At 35.0% G+C, this 22,461-nt stretch overlaps 2 protein-coding genes across 3 annotated transcripts in view; both read left to right on the top strand.

Annotated features, from left to right (window-relative positions):
* The first annotated feature begins 116 nt into the window (after positions 1 to 116).
* Positions 117 to 12,504, top strand: cpsf6 (cleavage and polyadenylation specific factor 6). 2 transcript variants are annotated; one of them, XM_073838507.1, is made up of 10 exons: positions 117 to 204; positions 1,827 to 2,036; positions 2,156 to 2,259; positions 2,361 to 2,506; positions 2,601 to 2,777; positions 3,435 to 3,924; positions 5,439 to 5,554; positions 5,625 to 5,778; positions 6,428 to 6,629; positions 11,750 to 12,504. In XM_073838507.1, exons 1-9 carry the CDS (start codon positions 145 to 147, stop codon positions 6,615 to 6,617), a joined length of 1,647 nt encoding a protein of 548 aa, XP_073694608.1. In that variant the 5' UTR covers positions 117 to 144; the 3' UTR covers positions 6,618 to 6,629; positions 11,750 to 12,504. The 2 variants fall into 2 exon arrangements, with proteins under 2 accessions (XP_073694608.1, XP_073694607.1); XM_073838506.1 differs by having other exon boundaries at positions 2,586 to 2,777.
* A 4,562-nt stretch (positions 12,505 to 17,066) lies between these two features.
* The window catches only part of LOC141333200 (fatty acyl-CoA reductase 1), a 41,389-nt gene continuing 35,994 nt past the window's right edge, over positions 17,067 to 22,461 (top strand). Inside the window, exon 1 of the mRNA XM_073838150.1 lies at positions 17,067 to 17,143. The gene's annotated coding sequence lies outside the window, so the exon portion shown is untranslated. The remainder of the gene's footprint in view (positions 17,144 to 22,461) is intronic.

Raw genomic sequence — 22,461 nt, 5'->3', positions numbered from 1 at the left:
GCCGGCTAAGAAAAAACTTTTATTTTGAAATTCTGTATCGCTCATCAGCACGTCTCGATTTTGGGCGGGTGTTTCTGGCTTCACGTAGCTGCGTCTCTTCTTCACGCGCAGCGCGAGCACCGAGGAGGAGGAGGGAAACAGAAAATGGCGGACGGTGTTGACCACATCGATATTTACGCCGATGTAGAAGAGGAATTTAATCAGGTTAGGTTCACTTTCAACATCTACATTTGCTCAATAGTGAATATTTCACGTGTTGCACTTACAGGTTATAAAGAAGCTCACAGAAACACGCAGCGCTCTTTGGGGATTTACTAGGGCGTCTGCTAACTCTAGCAGCTAGCTAGCTAGCGGGCGAGCAGCTTCTGTGTATACAGGAATACAAAGGTTAAGTCAGTTAGATATCATATTTGTTGCTAGTTTTCTAAACGGTATCTGTATTTTGTTCGTATTTGCATTTGGAGCGCGGGTTTGTGGCGCGAAACGTGATCGTTTGCGTCGTGTGCGTTCATTGTTTGTCTCGTGCAGCTCCAGAAGGCCGAGCGCGACACAATAACATCGCTTCAACCGGACATATCAATGCTAACGATTATTGTATGTAACTTGAAACGTGTTCACGAAGTATTAAAGACTCTTAAATGTGCTTGCAAGACGATGTAGGTTTTACTTTTGCACAAACGTGACCCTAAGCCGTTTATTTTAATAAAATGCAAATTAGTTTTGGAAGCAGGAGTTCAAATCAGGCCATCAGGGAATATGATTGATTAAGTTTTTCTTTGCTATTTACAAATGTATGCATTTAAATGTGTGCAATTGTGTGTCCTTGGAGATTTCAAATGCATTTACATCTTAATAAAAGAACTATATTCTAAACAATAATTCTATAAAATGTGTAAAAGCTGAGTAGGTGGTCATATACTTTACTGAAACCATAAAATTAGTACTTAAAATAAATTATATAGAACATAAATTATAGCTAGTTGTCAGCACTAATCATTTTCATTTAATTTAACTTCCTCCCTGTTTCACAGACAAGGCTTAAGCCTAGTCCTAAACTAAAATGTAAGTCTGAACTGTTTCAACTGAAAGAAACTTGCACTGACTGGTCTTAAAATATATCAGTGCCTTTGTTTTGTCTCAATATGCACACCAATAATGTTCTTTTCCTAAGGCTAGTGTATAAAAATGACTTTAGTCCTAATTGAACTATGGACTAATCCTGGTTTAGGCCAAGCCCTTTCTATGAAACTGGGCCTTGTACTAAATAACAAACTTGCAAAATGCAATAAAAACTGTAGACATTTAAAAAAAAAAAAAAGTAATAAAATGACAAACAACAAAATTACTGAAACTTTAGAATTAAAATGAAAACTGTAAGGATAAGAAAATGGTTAATATTTTTTAAAATGGAACTAATAAAAAAGACAAACCACACAGTTACTAAAACTTAAAACTTGGAAAAACTTGAATAAAATAAATTTTAAATTTTTCAAAACTAATGTTGAACACCACAATTACTAAAACTAGCTACAATTAAAATAAAAATGGATTTTTAAGTTGTGTAATATAAATAAAAATATTTATCAAATAAGTATAAATAAAATTGTATTTTATTTATTTAAATGCATTTCTTTAAAGTATGTTTTAGTCTAATAAAAATGTCAAGCACAATAACTACAAAATTATTTAAAATCTAAAAAAACAAAACAATTTATAGCTAGTACTTCAATGATACTAATAGTAATAGTATTTCAGTGTTACTAAAATAACATAGGCCTGTCCTGTGAATATTTCTAAAATGTGTTTTTGTTTTTCTCCTTCTACAGGAATCAGATTATCCTGTTCATGAGCAGATTGACCTGTATGATGATGTCATCTCACCATCTGCCAACAATGGCGACGCACCTGAGGACCGAGATTACCTGGATAATTTACCTGCACCGGGAGGATCCGAGGGGAACAAAGGAGCTCCGCCGAATGTCGTCTACACCTACACTGGCAAAAGAATAGCTCTGTACATCGGAAACCTCACATGGGTCCGTCTTGTACCTCTTCAATTAAAAATTTAATTGTCTATCTATTTGTTTTGTGGACATTTGTTTGTGTGCGAAAAACAGTTCAGTGTTCATATTGTTGGTGTTTTTTCTCTTTACAGTGGACCACTGATGAAGATTTGACCGATGCTATTCGCTCAATCGGCATCAGTGATGTGCTGGAGATCAAGTTTTTTGAAAATCGAGCAAATGGCCAGTCAAAAGGGTAAGTTAAGACTGAAATCAGTTTACTAGGTCTGTATTAATGTACAGATCAGCCCTGATTTGGCCCTTAGCTACAGTTCTCATGTGCTCTGTGCTCAACAGGTTTGCTCTGGTCTGCGTGGGTTCAGACTCTTCGTCCAGGAAGCTGATGGATCTGCTGTCCAAGCGGGAGCTCCACGGACAAAACCCGATCGTCACCCCTTGTAACAAACAGTCGCTCAGCCAGTTTGAGATGCAGTCGCGAAAAAGTGAGACTACAATTCACAAAAAAAATCTTAACTAACCTGATTTAATGTAGCGAACTTGCTGCAGTTGTTTTATTGTTAGATTTTGTCCACTCAGGCACACAGTCCGGGCAGATGTCCGGAGAAGGTAAGGCCGGGCCTCCTGGCGCAGGACCTCGCAGTGGATTTCCTCCTGGGAAGAATCGTGGGCGGTTTCCAACCCCACCTGGCCCGGGAGGAGACCGCTTTCCCCCTGGACCAGTTGGACCTGGTGGGCCTCCACCACATTTCCCAGGTACGAGTCCTTATATAAGAGCAAGGGCAGAAATACATTTTTCCAGAAAGGGGTGATGTTTGCCCCCTGAAAATGATTTATCAGCGATATTGTTTTACTGTTGTATGCCTAATTTTTCTATTTATTATTAAATGGGTTTATGTTATAGCAAATGTTGACTATTTTCATTTATTTTTTTTACATTTTACAATAATAGGGCCTAACCTTACAGGGTGAAGCTGCAAAATTATGACAGTAATTTTAATTCAAGTATGTTTTCAAGTTGATGAGCTAATTATTTTAATTTATCATTAAAAAAAAATATAATGTAAAAAATGTAAGCTTTTTTTTTAAAGTAATAAACTAATCAAACCTAATTTTTAAAAAAGCGAAGCACTTGCTGAAATTTAATACAAGCATAAAAAAAGTCACATTTATAAATATTCCTCTTTAAATTAATAAAGGGACATGAGCATTATTCAACATCAGAGAACTGCTGTTTAATCATTTAACAACAATTTAACAATATTTAATGATTGGAATATTAACTTAAAACCTCAACGGGCCTTTATATGTATTTATTATAGGTCAAAGGAGTTCTGCTGGCAAAATTGTAATTTTTTTTACAACACATCAATATAAATTGTCAGTTAATTTTTTCAAACCCTCCCTTTGCAGGTATGCAAGGTCCGCCGCGTCCTCCTTCAGGTCCACCTGGGCCTCCAGGACCCCCTGGCCCCCCTCTACCCGGACAAGGTCTGCCTCCACCACTCGGCGGTCCTCCAAACAGAGGAGATCGTCCTCCTCCACCTGTCATGTTTCCTGGTGGGTTTGGTCAGCCTCCTATGGGTCCGATGCCTCCTGGCCCGCCCCCACCTGGATACGGGCCTCCCCCAGGTCCCCCTCCACCTCAGCAGGGGCCACCCCCTCCGGGACCCTTCCCTCCACGCCCACCTGGTCCCTTAGGACCCCCGCTTGGCCTTGCACCTCCACCACACATGCAGGGACCCCCGCCTGGAGGTCCACCACCGGCTCCTCACGTCAACCCGGCCTTCTTCCCACCGCCTGGAAACAACAACATGCAATCGTCAGACAGCAGGGGCCCACCGCCAGGTGACCCGTACGGTCGCCCGCCCCCATACGACAGAGACTACGGCCCTGGTGGCAGGTAATAAACACCTCACCTTCACTGCACTGTAAATCTCACCGGTGGAATCTGACCTGGGGTGCGTTTTCCAAAATGAACTATGGTCACACGTTCCGTCGTTACCAATAGAGTTCAATGGGACTTGCCACTCTAGTTAGCTAACGATGCTTTTTGGAAATGATTCCCTGGTTATTTTTATATACTATATAAAAATTAGTTGAATTTTTTTTTTTTTTTCCTGAATATTTTTTTTTTTTATCATGCACAACAAGCTCCAAACTTCAATATAACTGTAAAATATTATAACGTTTACTAAAATAACACTTTGCTCTAATTTAATAGAAAATTTACGTTATTTTATATATTTTTTTTTTTTTTTTTTTTGCCCCCCCCCCCCCCCCCTTCCAGGTTTCAGCTTCAGGTTTGTTGTGCATATTTATAGGGCTACACAATTTGGGCAAAAATTTATTATACTAATTCACTTTTTTTTTTTTTTTTTTTTTATTGTGTAATAAATGCTGTATAAGTGCAGTTCATTATTAAAGTTAACTAATGTTAACTAATGAACCTTATTGTAAAGTGTTACCTGAATAACTAACTATTGTAACGTCAGATCTTCATATAGAATGAACAGTTTTGTTTGAACTGTTTTTACTCAAACATGCAACATTTAAACTATAACAATACAAAAGACATTGTTAAAAAGGTCTCTCCTGGAAGAACTTTCAAATTATAATTTATTAAATTGAAAGCTTGTATGTGATTTTTATTGGTATTGCTGTTACTTGTATGTTTTTTGTGTGGTGATTTAAGAATGTTAAAATATTATAAATTATAATTTTAAAATGACACTATTAATGTTCCCATAAATATAGACATTGTTGCTGATATGATGATGAAAAAAAAAAAACTATAACAATATTTGATCATTACAAAAAAAGTTGTATAAATTAATGAATCATATTTTTTAAATGATTGTTTTTGTGAAACTCTTAAAATGCAGCACATTTTTAATCAGATCTGAGCCTTTGTGATTTGGTACTTACTATTAACTCCAGGACTGGATGTTATTAAAGCGTGTGGCCTTAAACTGACCCTGAATCTCCTCTCTGGCCTTTCTTCAGTAACTTCAGACCCCCTGTAGTATGTGGCTTTGAGCCCTGGATAAACGAGGGCTTGGTTGATGTGAAAAACTCTGGCCAACACTTGCGCAATACAAGTGATCAAGGGTTAGTGAAGTAACCGTCTGCTGAGACCAGGATCCTGAAACAGGACCTTCCTTTCAGGCTTGAGTGTGTGGTGAATGCATCGTGTGCAATGAATCTGCAGTGAATTTTAACAAGTGATGCACTGAAATGAGTTTTTATTTACAATAACGACCCTGGTTCTATACAGATATTTTCAGTGCATCACTAATTTTAACATGCAATGTCTTTCAGCATTAACGGCACTGCTGCTCTCTGTGTGAATTTGCGTTGCTGTTTTATTCTGACTCATGCTTTTAGTTTAAATGCGTCTTGCTTTTTCTCTTTTAGGGACATGGATTCGTCTCGCGCTCCTCTGAGCGAAGCAGAGTTTGAAGAGATCATGAATCGTAACAGGGCGATCTCCAGCAGTGCTATCTCGAGGGCAGTGTCAGACGCGAGTGCAGGTGTGAACACAAACATAGCATGACTGTTTAGTTTGAGTTGTCACATGGTAATTAATCTCTGTTTTTACAGCTGATTACGGCAGTGCTATAGAGACTTTGGTGACGGCCATCTCTCTGATCAAGCAGTCAAAAGTTTCTGCTGATGACCGCTGTAAAGTTCTCATCAGCTCACTGCAGGACTGCCTGCATGGAATCGAGTCCAAATCCTATGGCTCTGTCTCAAGGTAACTATCTTGTGGATCTGCATGGTATCTTGTTTGCTTTATGGGATCCATTATTATGTTTGCATGAGTAAAATGCCTTTAAGGTTACTTTTCTAAGTTTAAGTTAAATTCAGTAAAGGTTGGGTAAAAGTAATGCACACAATTGCTTAATTTGATGCATTGCAAAATTTCATGCATATGAAGTTTTGATGCTTTGCAATGTAAAAATGGATGTAAAATGCATGCGGTGTATTCATTCTATTAATTTGATACGTGAAAAATTTTGCAATTCATGAAATGTATTGCATTAAATAATTTTACATTTTTGCATCCTTTTTTTGGTTGCACAATTTTGCAATGCATCAAATAGTTTTGCGATGTATCAAATAAATTGGAATGTTTTGTAAAATGTCATGCTTGTAAAACGAATGCAATGCAAAAATAATGCATGCAAAATGAATGTTAATTATTAAATGTATTGCAAATTTTCATGCATGCAAAGTTTATGTATTCGAAATGATTTGATGTATTGAAACATTTCATGCTTGTGAAAAAATGCACATTTATTTGGTGCATTACAAAATTGTTTCATAAATGCAAAATTATTTGATGGTGAACTGCAGAAGTTTTACTTGTTTTTCTTTTCTTTTTAATGCTTTCCGAACTTAAGCAGGCGGGAACGGTCCAGAGAGAGGGACCACAGTCGTTCTCGTGACAAGCGTCACCGCAAGTCTCGCAGCCGAGACCGACACGAGGACTATTACAGGGAGCGCAGCCGCGAGAGGGACCGTCATCGTGAGCGAGAGCGCGACCGTGACCGCGAAAGAGACAGAGAACGCGAGCGGGAGTACCGACGTTAGTTGGAGAGGAAGGTGTGTATCCTGTTTGTCTCTCTGTCTTTGTCTTTCTCCCCACTTCCTTCAGGATTCAGATGTTCCCAATGTCAGGATCACAGGTACGTGATCAGAAAAGGTGAGTCACTGAACCTACAGTGTAATAAGTACTGTCTTCTCTTCCCTACAGCTAATCTATTTTTTTCTTTTTATTTTACGAATGTAGCGTGATCTGAGTACTCTGATCCTTAAAACTTGTGTACCTGGTCTTGAAGCCGTTTAATGTGCAATATCAGCTCCAGCAACCATAAACTGTCATACAGTTGTGTTGATGATATCCAGTTTGTCCTTAAAGGATTTTGTGTTGCAACATTTTATAAAAAAAAAAAAAAATGCATTTGCATTTTAAAATGCACTTATTTGTCTTTAACTGAGATTGAGTTTTGAGACTATTCTAATATCAATGTGAAGTCAAACCCTTCCCTTATCATATTTTGACTAATTGACTATGTTTGCCAAAAAATTGAAATTCGTGATGTATTTCATGTCTTTACAATTGCAATTATGAAATATAAATTCCACTTGTAATGTATAGAAAAATTGGTTAAAGTTTGATGAGAGAAAAATGAATGTTTTTATCCCACATTGAAATGAGCAAACTCATGTTTCTCAGGTTGTGCGTTGACATTCCTGTAGTTAGATTTAATGTTGACGTAATAATGGTGGTTCTAGTGTTTAGTTCCTCATTGATTTGTTGTGAAAAGCAAATGAATTGAGTCAAATTGATCTGCTTTGGCATTTAAAAATGTGAAGCTGTAGTCTTGTCAGGTTGAGTTGTTATGGTGTAGGCAAATTCAATTTGTTTTGTGTATGGTTTAGTCTGAAACACATCTGTACAGTATAATTTTAGAGAAAGCATTCTGAATGTCTTCTGTCAGGGCAAGCTAAATGTATTTTTTACTGTGAAGGGTGCATGCATTTAGTGCATCCTACTAGTATTTCAAAGTCATATTTGCAGGTTTTTAGTAGCTAGTCAAACTTTTCCATCTTAAAGGTTCATTTTCTTACCTGACATTTTCTCAGTTCACATCAATTCGTTATTTATGTTTGTTAATGTTATACCCTCTTAGATGCTTCGGATGTAGCAGTTCTTCACCATTTTAAATGTTTATTGCTTTAATTGTAAAATAAAAATAGATCTACAACTTCAGAGTAACAGCAAATATGTATTATAACATCTCTTTCAGTGCTTTATGAATGGAGAAGAACTGCTATATTGCTTTTCCAAAGGGAACATGTGAACGTTTTTAGTATTTTTACGCTTTTTTGTTTTTTATTGTCTTGGTAAACTCATGTTTGTAATGATTTTAATGTGCAACAGATATTTAATAAATATTTTCCCAGTCAGTATTTAAATTAATGCAGCACATGTCCTCAGTTCAAACTGATTTTAACGAGGCATTACTGCCACTGTCTGACTTGTTTCATCATAGCTGTGCTATGTGACGTATGTTTCCTACAGGCTAAATTTGTACGTAAATGTAAATTGGTGCCTAATTTGTATGTAAATGCTGAGGACACTGTAATATCATGTGTGATGCATTGTGAGTGACCCTTACATACACTTGATTTAGAGGAATTAAGCCAAATGCAAAACCGTTAAACTAAAACTGCAACTCACGTTTAGCGAAGAGATTGTAAATGCACATCTGCATTGTCAATTTTGTTTAATGTAATCCTGGTAGCTTTCCAAATTGTTGTTCTGGCCTTATAGCCACGAAATTGCCAATTATTCAGGTGTTTGTTTGTTTTTTTTTTCGTTTTTTTTCTCAACTGTACAACCTACAAATGCACCAATCAGGGAAAGACAGCGATGCATTATTTGGATTTTATTGATTTGTTCAACTGTTATAAATTCAGACGTTAAGAAATTGTACTTTTAACACATTGGTTTTTCTCCTAAACTGCATCTTTAGATCAGGCTAGAGATTTTGAATAGATTATGTACATTTTAAGGATTTAAGAAAGCAATTGCTCCATGCGTAGAGTCATGTTTCATGGGTTTATTGGGATTTTTGGATGTAGTGCCCATCTTTCTGGCGTTCCTCTGAAGAAATGTTTTTCCAGGTTATTTAGTAGGTTTTTCTGAAGTAAGGGTCCTGACGTGGTTTAAATCAAACCCTTTTCCTCTGTTCAGTATTGTTCTTTATAAGATGCTGATACAGGATTGGACAAACTTGTTTTGTGAAAGAAACATGTTGTACTAATAATTGTCAATTTGAACACAAACTAAACTATCACTGAAGAATTAAGAATTGACATTTAGTTGATGTCTTAAGTATAATTGCTAATATTTCTAAGCGTTTTCTGACCTGTATGTGTACTAAAATGACACAAGCTCATGTTTCAATAAGAAATCACATCTTCAGTACATTTTATGTGCATTTCTTTTGTGATTAACAATGGCAAAATCAGGATTAGTCACCAAATTATTTGTCCAACCCTGTGTACTGTAACTCCAGTGTCCACTGATCACTAGAATCGAGCATTTTATTGTTTCATCAAATATATCAACTAGAAATGTAATTTCTGTTCAGTGTAAATTATGCTTAAACTGAAATTGCAGATAATCATTGCATCTCAAACCTTTTTTATTTTGTCTTTTTTTTTTTTTTTTTTTTTTGTGGTTTGGATTTGATTCCTGTTCTCAGCGGTACAGTGGGCACTGTATATTTTGTGCTTCATAAATTAATTTGTCTATGGGTGAAATAAGTAAAAGTCAATATTTTTTGTCTTGTAGAAAAAATAGAAAATGCAGATTAAAAGTTCCAATTTAGTTTAATTGTAATTAAATTCTCAAACTCAATTCCTGGAGGACCGCAGCTCTACACAGTTTAGCTCCAACCAGCTCCAACTTGCACCTGTTTAGAAGTTTCTAGTTACCCTGAGGAGCTTGATTAGCTGGATCAGGTGTGTTTGATTAGGGTTGGGGATAAATTGTGCAGAGCTGTGGCCCTGCAGGAATTGAGTTTGAGACCAGTGAGTTAAATGCTCTGAAGAATTTTAAATGATTGGATGATTATATAATTGAGATTAAAATTCAGTAAAATGTAGTGTTTTTAAATATGTATGTATCTTGTCAGTTGCCCACGTATGGATGACCAATAAGGCTTGAGTTATTGCCCATGATTGAATTGTTTTTGGCGTCGTGCAATTTGAATGTTCTGTTTTTACACCTTTTAGATGTGTCATTTCATTAGATACAGATATGAAGTTTACAAAATGAGCCCTAATTACTGTCATTTGAAGTAGATTTATAGAATTGGTTCATCTGTGACATCCAAAAATAAGTTAACCTTGTTTAAAACCATGGGATCACAAATATTTACACTTACTGCGACAAATCAATCAATCAATCTAAATGTCAAATCAGTATCACATAGGTTTTTATGCATGCACTTTTTCTGTACTTCATTGCAGTGGAATTGCTTTTTTTTTAATGTTCAAAACAACTTTTCTTTTTTATTCTTATCTTGTTCCAAGCCATCATAAGTGTTTTATAGAACACCAAAGGTGGTGTTTTTACTTTAAAAAGGCAAAACTAGCAAACCTTGCTCATTCAAATCTTGTGTTGACATTGCAGATGCTGATTTGTATGGATTTGTTTAGGTTGATTGATTTTTGTCAATGGGACTAAAAGCCATAAATTTTCATATGACTCTACTAATGCATTTTTTCCAAGTGGTCAACTCGTATAAATTACAGTTTTGATGTGAGTTATTGATGTGAGTGCTTCTGGGTACTTTACAATTTATCATTGTCATGGGAGAATAATAGACATCAGACATGATTAATTGCTAATAAAGATTTTAAATAAACAGTTGACCCAAAAATGAAAATTTGCTGAAATTGTACTTGTAAGCCATCCGAGATGTAGATGAGTTTGTTTCTTCATCAGATTTGGAGAAATGTATTATTCCATCACTTGCTTACCAGTGGATCTTCTGCAATGAATGGGTGCCAACAGAATGAGTCCAAACAGCCACTCTAGTCCTTCAGTTACAGTCATGCAACGACAATAGCGGCAAGTTTGTAAGAAATAAAACCGTTGCTTCCTACTAAAATATCCATAATCCATAATTACGCTTCCTCCAGTGAAAAAGTCCATCCGTTGTTGTCTCACGTCAAAAATTACCCATATTTTTATTTAGAGCTGTTTTGAACTAAACAGTGCTTGATCTGTGCAGATTTCTCTTCTGATTCAGACCAGATTACTTCTACCCTGGAGAAAGTATTATTATAGATAGAGGACTTGAAAAGAAAAGTGAAAAATGTCTATGGATGTTTTCATTTCACAAAACGTCCATTGATGTATTAGAGTTGTGTAGTTTGATGGTTTTTATCAAATGGTTCTGACGGCACCCTTTCACCGCATTGGTAAGCAGGTGATGTTTTGATATGTTTCTCTAAATCTAAAAAGGAAACTAACACATCCACATGTTGAATGTCCAAAATTGAGCAAATTTTCATTTTTGCTTGAACTATTTCTTTAAGAAATGTGAGTCCATTAGAGTGAAAATGAAGTATTTGCTGAGTTGTGGTGTTGAGTACAGTGTTTCATAGTTGTGCATGCCAATGTCTTTATGATTGTTGTCTCTTCACACTGTATTTATACGTTGATTCCAGGAGCTTGTCTCAAATACAGTGCAGTTAATGTTGTAATTGACCCAATTCTGTGCTTTTTTTAATACTACATTTTAAATATTGCTTTAGACCAGGGGTGCTCAACCAGTTCCTGGAGATCTACCTTCCTGCAGAATTCAGCTCCAACCCTGATCAAACACCTGAACCAACTAATTAGGATCTGAAGGAGCACTTGTTAATTACAGTCAGGTGTGTTTGATCAGGGTTGGACTAAACTCTGCAGGAAGGTAGTTCTCCAGGAACAGAGTTGGGCACCCCTGCTTTAGACTCTTAAAGTAATGGTAACGCAATGTTAAGCCCCATAGTTTACTGTTGAAAATGGAAAGGTGTTTGCATGCCTGTGTATGTCTGGGACAGTCTGAGCGTGTGTAGATGTAGAGGGGAAAATCAGCTGTGTGTGTTTCTGGGTTCTGTGCCCCAAAACAAACTGCCACCTTCGTTTTGACACCTTTCAGCTGAACGCAAGAGGAGGAGGAGGAGACGTCAGGAGCAACGTGGATTCATCCGACAGCGTCCCGCATCGCACCGTCACAGAGAGCGCCGGACTCCGGACACACTCTGCAGCGCTAAAGTAGAGTTCTGTAAAATACGAAATACTCACTCTTAATTCCCGACAGCTTTTTTTTTTTATTTTTTACTTTTATTTGGAAGTAGCTGTGTGCTAAAGTCAGTTCAGCGAGAGAGAATTATTTGCCTGCTTGTTCGAAACACAAACACGACTTTCCGACTGCTATAATGTTGTAAATTGTCAGTTAGCTAGATTTGTTTTTATAGGATCCTCTATTTTTGGTTTCATGTTTCTTCCCCTTTTCCCCCTCATCCATATAATGTTTGTAAGTGTCTTTTCCCTTGATTATTAAATAGAATCTGTGTTGTAATAAAGTGTGTACTGGGGTTGTTGCTTGTTTATATTTGATCTGCTAGTTTAGGGTTGAACATTTAGCCAAATTATTAATTATTGTGCCGAATTTCCAAAACTTAACCTACTTGAAAATCATATTTAAGAACCGTATTTCAGGTTGTTTGACATTTGCTTTATATAAACACTCTGCCATTGTGCCTTTTCCAATTTTACCCAATTTTAAGAGGTTCAATACATTATGGATTAATTTGTGTAGTATCTGTGTAATTCCTGTTCATATTGCAAATTATGCAGGGCTTAAGCTATTCTTGATTGTAATTGGAGTTATACAATTCAAATCTGTGAAACATGCTCATTTTATTTTTTTGTTAATCTCGTAATTATTAGATGATAAAGTACAAACTATTCTGCATTTGTTCTGTCTATATGTATATATCTAATCTTCATTTATGTGTACATATATATGAAGGACATTGTAATTTGACCCCATAAAAGTCCCCTTTTCTGTTTGGTTCTGTTAGATTTAGAATTTTAAAAAATAGTTCACCTACAAATGAAAATTAGCTTTTTCAGGTCATCAGGGATGAGTTTTATTTAATCAGAAATGTAGCATTGCATTAGTCTGCTGTGAATGGGTGCTGTTAGAATGAGTGTCCAAACAGCTGATTAAAAATAGATTTCTTACAAACATGCAGATTTTGGCTTCTCAAGATGTTAATCGATTTGACTGGAGTGGTGTGGATTACTTCTGGATTATTGTGACGTTTTTATCAGCCTTTTGGACTCTTATTCTGACGGCACCCATTCACTGCAGAGGATCCATTAGTGAACCAGATGATGGAATGCTGCATTTCTCAATCTTATGCACAAACAAACTCATCTACATCTTGTATGTGCGTATTAAAAAAAAAAAAAAAAAAAAAATCACTTTTAGGTGAACTATTCTTTTAAGCTTTAACAGCTCATGTGTCATTCATTGTACAGAGCTTTCTAGATGGTTTACGGCAGCTGTTTTTGCTAGTGATGTAATAAGCAGTGTTTCCACATGCAAGTCTGTAAGGGTGCCACTGCTTACTGTAAATACTCACGCACTTTATTTTGAAACTTTGAAGACATTTGAGAGATGTGCTTTTGGGTTTTTAACATGCGACATGACTGATGAAAGATTAAGGTTCATGTTTACTCACTTGAGGTCTGTGGGCTTTTATTGGCGTTTTTGATGGTTTATTACTGTAACTAGAGTTAAGTTCAATGTTGGAGTAATGCTAGTGGTTCTTGCAACCGCATCCTCTGGTAGTGAAGTGGACAAATATCAACATTTGTGGGTTCCTGTTCCCTCATAACCATCTGAGACAGAGGTAAGTCCATTTTGCCTTACAAATCTTATATAATTTGGTACACTTTGTGTTTTTGTAGCCCGTTGCGTCTTGTTTTATTAATAAATATACAGCTAAACTTTATTCAGGTTGTAATGTTGGCTGACCTTCTGATGCATTTTCCTTCATTGTTCATAGAAATTTGAAGCGCTTCAATCCACATGTATAATCATGTGCGCTAGATTCATGATTGATATGGGCTACCCAATGTAATATATTGAGTTACAACTTCAGAATATTTTTACCGATCAATAAATTTTTTTCACACTAGATTGGTGTTTTGTTTTATTGTTCTGAACATGTTTTCTGTTTTTAGGCAGAAATATAACGTCATAGAAATGCAGAATTCTAAATGCTTTTTTTTTTTTTTTTAGATTTTTGAATTTTAAGTTTGTCCTGAACATGTTTTCTGTTTCTAGGCAGATATATAACGTCACAGAAATGCAGAATTCGAAATGCTTCTGATTTTTAAAATTTTGAATTTTAAAAGTTTGTGAACTGAGAATTAAAATTAGACACTGCTTCCAGAGTTTTCAGTTAATAGCCTCTTGCAACATAATAGCGAATGAAGGACAGTATTTTGCGTATCTACTAGTGAATGGACGTAAGGGGGAGCCATTGAAACCCTCATAAAGGATCAGACACTTGCGATGACATGATTTGACCAGAAGAGGTCAATTCTTGTGAACTGAGTGTCTTGCCCTGAACTGAAGTATTTGTTGAAATGTTCGAATGAAACCTGATCCCTGGATATGGGTCAGGTTTGCAACTAGACAACACAAACCACTTTATTTAGTTGCTTTGCATTTAGATGTGAGCAATTTTTCATTATGAAGCCATTATTGTATTTCAAAGAAGGAAAAAAGCATGCTGTTTGATGTCCAAACAGGTTTTAAAATTTGAGTTCTTTGAAAACGTTAAGGAAGTAGGCTGAGTGTGTCATGAACATATGGGTGTGATCATTGTTACTGAGATAAAGTTTCTCTTCTATTATTACACCTTGGGTAAATGCACATAAATAGGTGTCCATCCTTGCCGTTAATGCACTTACGAACTTAGACGAGCACATTTGCTCATTTAGTTGATTATATGCTGATTTGCAGGCGTGAAAACACTAGCATGAAGCTCTATATATTCCCTGAAGCTACAGCTGGGCCTGCAGTAACAGGTCTGTGCTGGTATGGAGGTCAGATATCTTCGTAATCTGGTTTTTGTCAGCAAGTGTTCTTCCTTAAAGTAACAGCACAGGCGTGTACCTATGTAGAAGATCATCTAGAATTAAACGCCCTCATTCTGAAGCACAAGTTGACCTTGTTTGTGCACTGAAAAAACAATTAGGTTATGAAAACAGTACTTCTGAATTATCTCTAAATGTTTCATTTTTAGAACGTTCTCTTGGTTATACAAATGTTAAAGAAACATTCTAATTCATAATTTTACAAACATGGATATTGTTACTTACGAGCGTTCTAAAACAAGATAAATGTTACAAGAAACGACGTTTAAATGTTTTAACTTTGCGAAAACGTTTTATTAATGTTATTGGAACGTTCAGAGAAGTTTCCTGACCATGTAAATAAAGTCTTCTAGACTAAAGAATTTACTCAATAGGCTTTACATTTGGCTAGCTTTAGTTCTGTCTTAATTAAGCAATATATGACTATTTAACATCTTATAGCATTATAGCGTCAGTGTTATTTAGAGTATGTATTATATTAACTGAATGGTCAGTTTCTATTGTCTTGTGGCCCCACCGAAACAATTAAGTCAACTTTGTACACTGTTTTTCTATTGTCAGTAGCTCAATTATGTCTGTTTTTTTAAAGCATAGTGTCCTGACCCATCCAGCTTGTTTTTCGTCATGCTGTTTGGAATTTCACTGTGATTATCATGCAGGTTGTTTTGCATAATGTGTATCCCGCTCCTTACTTTATCTCAGATTGTTTGGCTTGCTGACAACGTAATGGAAAGAAAATAAGAACAACCCTGAGACAGTTTTCAGATAAAATCAAAAATGTGTTCTTGAACACTGCAAAATATGTTCCTCCATTATATCTGTTAATCATTGCGCTTTATGAATGACTTATGATGTGGTAACGTTCAGTAACCTCACTGCTAACAGGGAAATGTTTCTTTCTGGCAAGTTTCCTCAAAGTTATGAAGAAATACACTACCAGTCAAAAGTTTTTTGAACAGTAAGATTTTTAATGTTTTTTTTTTTTTTTTAAGAAGTGTCTTCTGCTCATCAAGCCTGTACTTATTTGATCCAAAGTACAGCAAAAATAGTAATATTTTGATTTTTTTTTTTTACTATTTGACATAACTGTTTTCTATTTGAATATATTTTAAACTGTAATTTATTCCTGTGATTTCAAAGCTGAATTTTTAGCATCATTCCTCCAGTCACATTCTAATATTCTGATTTGCTGCTCAAAAACATTTATTATTATATTAAAAACAGCTGAGTGAATTTTTTCAGGAAGAACAGCATTTATCTGAAATGTAAATCTTTTGTAACATTATAAATGTCTTTATCACAAAAAATATTTCAGATAAATGCTGATCTTTGGATCTTTATATTTATCAAAGAATCCTGAAAAAAATGTACTTTTTTTAAAATATTGATCATAAAGTTTCTTGAGCATCAAATCAGCATATTAGAATGATTTCTGAAGGTTCGTGTGACAGACTGGAGTAATTATGCTGTAAATTCAGCTTTAATCACTGGAATAAGTTACAATTTTAGCATATATTCAAATGGGAAGCAGTCATTTTAAATAGTTAAAATATTTCACTTTTTACTGTTTTTGCTGTACTCTGGATCAAATAAATGCAGGCTTGGTAAGCAGAAGAGTCTTTAAAAAAATTCTTACTGTTAAAAAACTTTTGACTGGTGTACATTAATAGAACATCATCTGGTCTTATTTTTATGATGTCAAAAACATTTATATGTCATTCATAGAACTTTTCAGAAACTTTGTAGTTGGAAGTTCATCTTTTTTTAATGTTGCTGCTTGTTTTAGAACGTTCAAAACATTCAAAAATAGCATTTTCATAAACATTCTTAGAACGTATTTCTGTTAGCTGGGTTTACAACCGCAAATCTATTTCCTAGAGAGGTGATACTCAAATTCTCGAACATTATGAACAAATTATTAATGGACAAGCTGAGTTATGCGAGGAATTTTAATACTCAAGTGTGCTGTTGGGAACTTAATGCATATGAATTATTTAACCTAGGGCATCCATTAACGCATTTACAGTCTGTTTAACTTTTCAACATGTATTTTCTGTCAATAATGAAAGAAGAAAAACGTATGTGATTTTTTTTTCCCAAGAAGTGTTCCCAAATAGCTAGTAAGAAGAACATTAAAACCAACTAGTCCTGAAAGAAGAAGTGCAAAGCCACACACTTAGTTTTCGTGTAGAAAGTGTATGAAGTGTTTGTTTGTGGAGTCACACCCAGTTCACATACATGCTTGTGTCTCCATCAGCGCTGCGCCAGAGGCGCGTTCACTGCAGCTCTGTGGAGCGCGCGCACGCGAGAGAGAGCGAGTGGGACGCGCTGCTGCGGTTCGGAACATCTTCACCCGGCGTGATTCATGGTCAAGGTAAGGCGACATTTTTTGCTTTCTTCTGTTTCAGGAGCCAAATGTAGCTTCACTTTTGAATCCCGGATGTACCGTTATAAGAGAAAACGCGCCGCGGTAGGTTGACGCATCCTTGAGGACGAGAATGTGCTCAGTGTGTTTAATCATGACGGTCTGGATGCGTTCACGTGTGCTTTGAAAACCGACTGAGGATGTTTCGGATATTTATTCATGAAGGGTAAAGGATATAAAATCTACCTATCGGAGCGGCTCTCAAACCTCCTGTATTCAGGAGAACGCGTTTTTGCTGCGTTCCATTCGCGGTGCGTCATTCTGGCGTCTTTCACCAATGCGTTTTAAGATGGTGTGTCAAGAAGTACAACTTTGAGCATCAAAGCGCTTAGTTCCATCTGATTTTGAACACCAGAACGCATTCTGTGCGCGACAGACGCGTGTCTGTCGCTGCCGAAACGGACGCGTCATCACTAAATAACCCTAGTGGTGTTGTTTCTTACAGTGTTTTCTTGTCACATCAGTGTTTAAATGTGAGCCGCCGTGGCGGGTGAAGCAGAAAAAAACGCGTGAGCGCGCGGCGCCAAAGCCTCAGTTCAAATGTTACAGTGTAGCACAAATGATTCTTGAACTGTTGAGGTTTGGCGCGATCGAATCATTCTTGCTACATTGTTGCACTTGAGCGTGAATCTTTTCCGGGTTGTATTTCATCCTAGAATCAGAAGAAAAACAGTTGTCTTTAATTGGTTTAGTGCCAAACTATTTGTTTAACATGTAATTTTTGGCTAACAAAGCAAAATAGGTTGTAAGAATGTTTTGCTAACATTCCCATAAGAACGTTATTTCAAAACGTTTAGTTTTTTGGAATGTTTCTGAACATTCTATTGTATCATTAAGCCAACATTATGGGAATGTTACTTTTGAATGTTCTTTGAAGATTCTAAAACAAGTAGTAACAGTTCATATGAACATCAAACTAATGTTTCAGGAAAAAATGTTCCATGAATCATGTGTAAATAATGTTTTTATTAACACTACTGGAAGAACGTTTGTTTGTAAACGTTCTGAGAACGTTCCCTGTTAACTAGAGCTTCAGGGTGGACATGTTTTTTGAAAGGTTAATGTACAGTAAGTTACACTAGTAATTTATCATACATTAGTTGATGCCTGAAGCCACATTTGCAGCATTAACAACATTAAACAGAGACTGTTCAATATTCAACAACATGCTTTCTCACATATCACTATATATAGAGCTGGAGTACAGTAGAGACATGCCAGCCAGTTCATACGCTCACAGCATGTGCATAACGCTTTGCAACCTCACAGAGCTATGATGGCTAGACCTTATCTGGACCTTGATACTGATACTGCTGGAGACAGACAGACAGATAGATAGATAGATAGATAGACAGACAGACAGACAGACAGACAGACAGGGCCATCTGCAGACAGATAGTGAGCCACGTTTGTGCAACCCGCCTGTTACTGGTGTCATTTGGAGGGAGTTTTTAAACTAGGCCTGGTACTAATGCACTTGTTTGTTTGTTGAATAGATGTATCTTTGACCTTTAGTTTGATCCACACGCTCCATCCGATCGCACTCCGACAGCGCGAGATCAGTACGAGAGCTGAAGGTGAGGATGTTGAGATTAGCACTGGTTTGATGATCAGCAGGCCTTCTTGGGTCACACTGAGAGCGAATGAGGGGGCGAATGGTGGAGTGGCATATTTACACACATGAATCTGCGGTATTCACTGTTAAAACACACACGGAATTAAACAAACCAGATGTAAATCTCGCATCTACGCTGTGAAGATGGTGTCATGATATGTGTTGATGCGTAAGCATGGCTGACAGAAGAGCAAACCAGGTCAGATTCAGCATTACATTTACACAGAATCGAAGACTAAAATCTGAACTTGAACCAGGGTTATTATTGTTAACTAATTAAAACTAATCCATAATAAAAAAAAGTGAAATATTGTAAAAGAAAAAAAAAGCCTAATATAAAATATTAATGCAAACTATTAAAACTGTATTTTAACCAGGGTTTTTATAGTTAATTACACACACAAAACAACTAAATCTAAAAAAATAATAATTTTATTTCAGTTTGTTGTCAAGGAATCATCTAAAACTGAAATAAAAATGAATGAAAACTAAAATATAACTATATCAAAATTGATTGATTGAAATTCCCAAAAAGAAAACTACACTACACCTAACAAAATAATATTTCAGCTAGTTGTCAAGGCATCATCTCCATTTTAATTTAGTTTAGTAACTTCATGTACTAAAAAAACCTAAAACTGAACTAACAACGAAAGAAAACTAAAATATAACAATTAAAAAATCTAAATATTAAAGATAATGTAACCCTAACCCCAACTAAAACTGAAATAAAAATTAATGTAGCAACAAAAAGTACTAAAAATTAAGTTAAATTTAAATGAAAACTAAAATATAATTATTATATTTATAAAATATTAATGCTAACTTTTTATATGATATTTGAACTAGGGTTATTATTGTTTATTAAAACTAAAATAAAACCATAAGTGAAATAAAAATAACTTTATTTACTAAAAAAAAAATAAAACTGAAAAAACTTTAGCTAAAAGAAAAATAATAATAATAATCTAAAATAAAACGAAAACTAAAATATAACAATAAAAAAATTCAATAGTAATGACCCAGGGTTATTATAGTTAATTAAACCTAAAATAAGACTAAAACCATAACTGAAATATTAAAAATATATGTATTTCTTTAAAAAAAAAAGCTTATTTTGTTTTTGCTGGTTGCCAAGTTATTTATTTATTAGTTTAAATTAATAATTGTATCTAACACTGAAAAAAGCTATATAAAGATTAAAAAAAATTACAAAAACTTGACAAAGTATAAATTAAACTAATAACAAATTTTAATAAAAATGATTAAAGTATTTAAATTATACTGAAGTAACTAAAAAAAAATTATAAAAACAAATAAAGGATAATAACAATAAATAAATCAAAATATTAAAAAAAAAAAAATTACAATATTTACAAAAAAATAAAAACCTGTATGGCCTGTAGTTATTAGCTGAGGATGTGAATCCAGCCCTAGTTTTCTGATTGCGCTCATGCGGCAGCTTCTATATTTACATCGCACACTTCTCCTGTTCTCTTTTTACTCATAATAGATTTTGTAGTCATTTTAACTGTGTATTACCCTCTGGACTGGGCTATAATTAATGTGACTTGGAGCTGCTATTTATACTACAGGCCTAATTAGCCAGAACCACGTCTGACAGAAACGCTAGACTAACAATCCATTCCTGCCCTATTAAACAGGTAAATTATTGATCTATTTATAGAAAGCAGCTAAATGTTTACTTTTCCTAAAGAAACCCTCCTTCGATGTAAGTTTATGGGATTTTTAACCTGCTTTATTATCCACACTATGCGAATAAAAACACAAGTTGGTTAAAGTGCAAAACTAATAAAATGAATTCATGAGTAGGCTTTGCTGTAATTTTAAATATACAACGTTAGTTTAACAGTAACTATGAACAATATTTTGACACCTCAGCTTATCATAAAAAGACTTCCACCCCCTGTTACATTTTTTTTTTATTTTTTTTTATAAAATTAGATCTCATTGGTTGACGTCTATATTTATTTATTTATTTTTACAAAATATGCTTAGCAAAGCAAGGTATTTTTGTGAGTGTCCCATATACCACATATACCTCAGTTTGTTGTAGAAAAATGTTACTTGATAAAAGTGATGAATGTGCATGTTTTCATGTAACACAATAAATCCGTAACCTCAAACAGTCAAGCTCATGCTCTTCTGGATGTGGGCCAATTTCATCTTTAGTGTCTGATAGTCTTAAAACGCTGAAGGATTAAAAGATTTTGACTTAGCTGGTTTATAAGAACATGTATGATTTACAGTAACTCTCTATACGGTGACCTCAGGACATGGCAGTGGTGATATAGAGAGCATTTGTAAGACATACACTTGCCTGTAGCCTCAGGTGACCGTGCTTCTTTCATGTCTTCTTGAAGCGCTGCATTCTCTGATGTCTGTCTGTTTACAGTGGTTGGGTGAGGCTGCGCGGTGAGTCGAGGATGTTGTGTAATTTCCTTTGGCATGTTGTGAATGTGATGTTGGCTTCTTTTTTGAGAGGATTTAGGACCGTACTTTATGATTAGTCCACAAAAACTAAATTTGTACATAGTGATTAGTGCACAAAAACGACGTTTGTACACATTTCAAGATTAGTGCGTGAGAAAACATTTTACACACTTTAAGTCTAGTGCATTAAAACATGTTTACATACTTTAGGATTAGTGCACAAAAACAACATTTTAAATGCTTAAAGATTAGTGCACGAGAAAGCATTTTTTTAACACACATTTTAAGTTTAGTGCATGAAAACATGTTTACATACTTTAGGATTAGTGCACAAAAACATCATTTTAAATGCTTAAAGAATAGTATATGACAACATAATTTTAAATGCTTTGATTAGTGCACAAAACAACATTTTACATGCTGCAAGATTAGTGAGTGAAATGTTTACACACTTTAAGATTAGTGCACGAAAACATTTTAAATATTGATTAGTGCACAAAAACAGTATTTTTACGTACTATAAGATTAGTGCACGAAAACAACATTTTAAATACTGATTAGTGAACAAAAAAAGTGTTTTTATATCGGATTAGTGCATGAAAAAGCATTTTTAGACACTTTTAGATTAGTGCACAAAAAAGCATTTTATATCGAGATTAGTGCCCAGAAATATTTTCACGTACTATAAGATTAGTGCCCGAAAACATTTTACATACTGATTAGTGAACAAAAAAGCATTTTACATAGTCATTAGTGCACGAAAACTGCATTTATACACCCTTAGATTAGTGCAAGAAAACAACATTTTACATTAGTGTGTAGAAACATTTTACATATTGATTAGTGCATGAAGACGCATTTTACCACACTTTTAGATTAGTGCACGAAAACAACATTTTACATACTGATTAGTGAACAAAAAGTGTTTTTATATCAGATAAGTGCATGAAAAAGCATTTTTAGACACTTTTAGATTAGTGCACGAAAAAGCATTTTATATCGAGATTAGTGCCCAGAAATATTTTCACGTACTATAAGATTAGTGCCCGAAAACATTTTACATACTGATTAGTAAACAAAAAAGTGTTTTTATGTACTATTTGATTAGTGCACGAAAATGGTATTTTTAGACACTTTTAGATTAGTGCACAAAAAACATTTTACATAGTCATTAGTGCACGAAAACTGCATTTTTACA

This window comes from Garra rufa, chromosome 4 (assembly GCF_049309525.1).
Source record: "Garra rufa chromosome 4, GarRuf1.0, whole genome shotgun sequence".
NCBI classification, from domain to species: domain Eukaryota; kingdom Metazoa; phylum Chordata; class Actinopteri; order Cypriniformes; family Cyprinidae; genus Garra; species Garra rufa.
This window is presented reverse-complemented; position numbering and strand designations above follow the sequence as displayed.

Excerpts from the sequence above, each read along its gene's own strand:
- cpsf6 (XM_073838506.1), top strand. The coding sequence starts at position 145 with ATGGCGGACGGTGTTGACCACATCGATATTTACGCCGATGTAGAAGAG. Across the intron at positions 2,778-3,434 it reads GCCTCCACCACATTTCCCAG|GTATGCAAGGTCCGCCGCGT; the intron begins GTACGAGTCCTT and ends CTCCCTTTGCAG. Across the intron at positions 5,779-6,427 it reads TCCTATGGCTCTGTCTCAAG|CAGGCGGGAACGGTCCAGAG; the intron begins GTAACTATCTTG and ends TCCGAACTTAAG.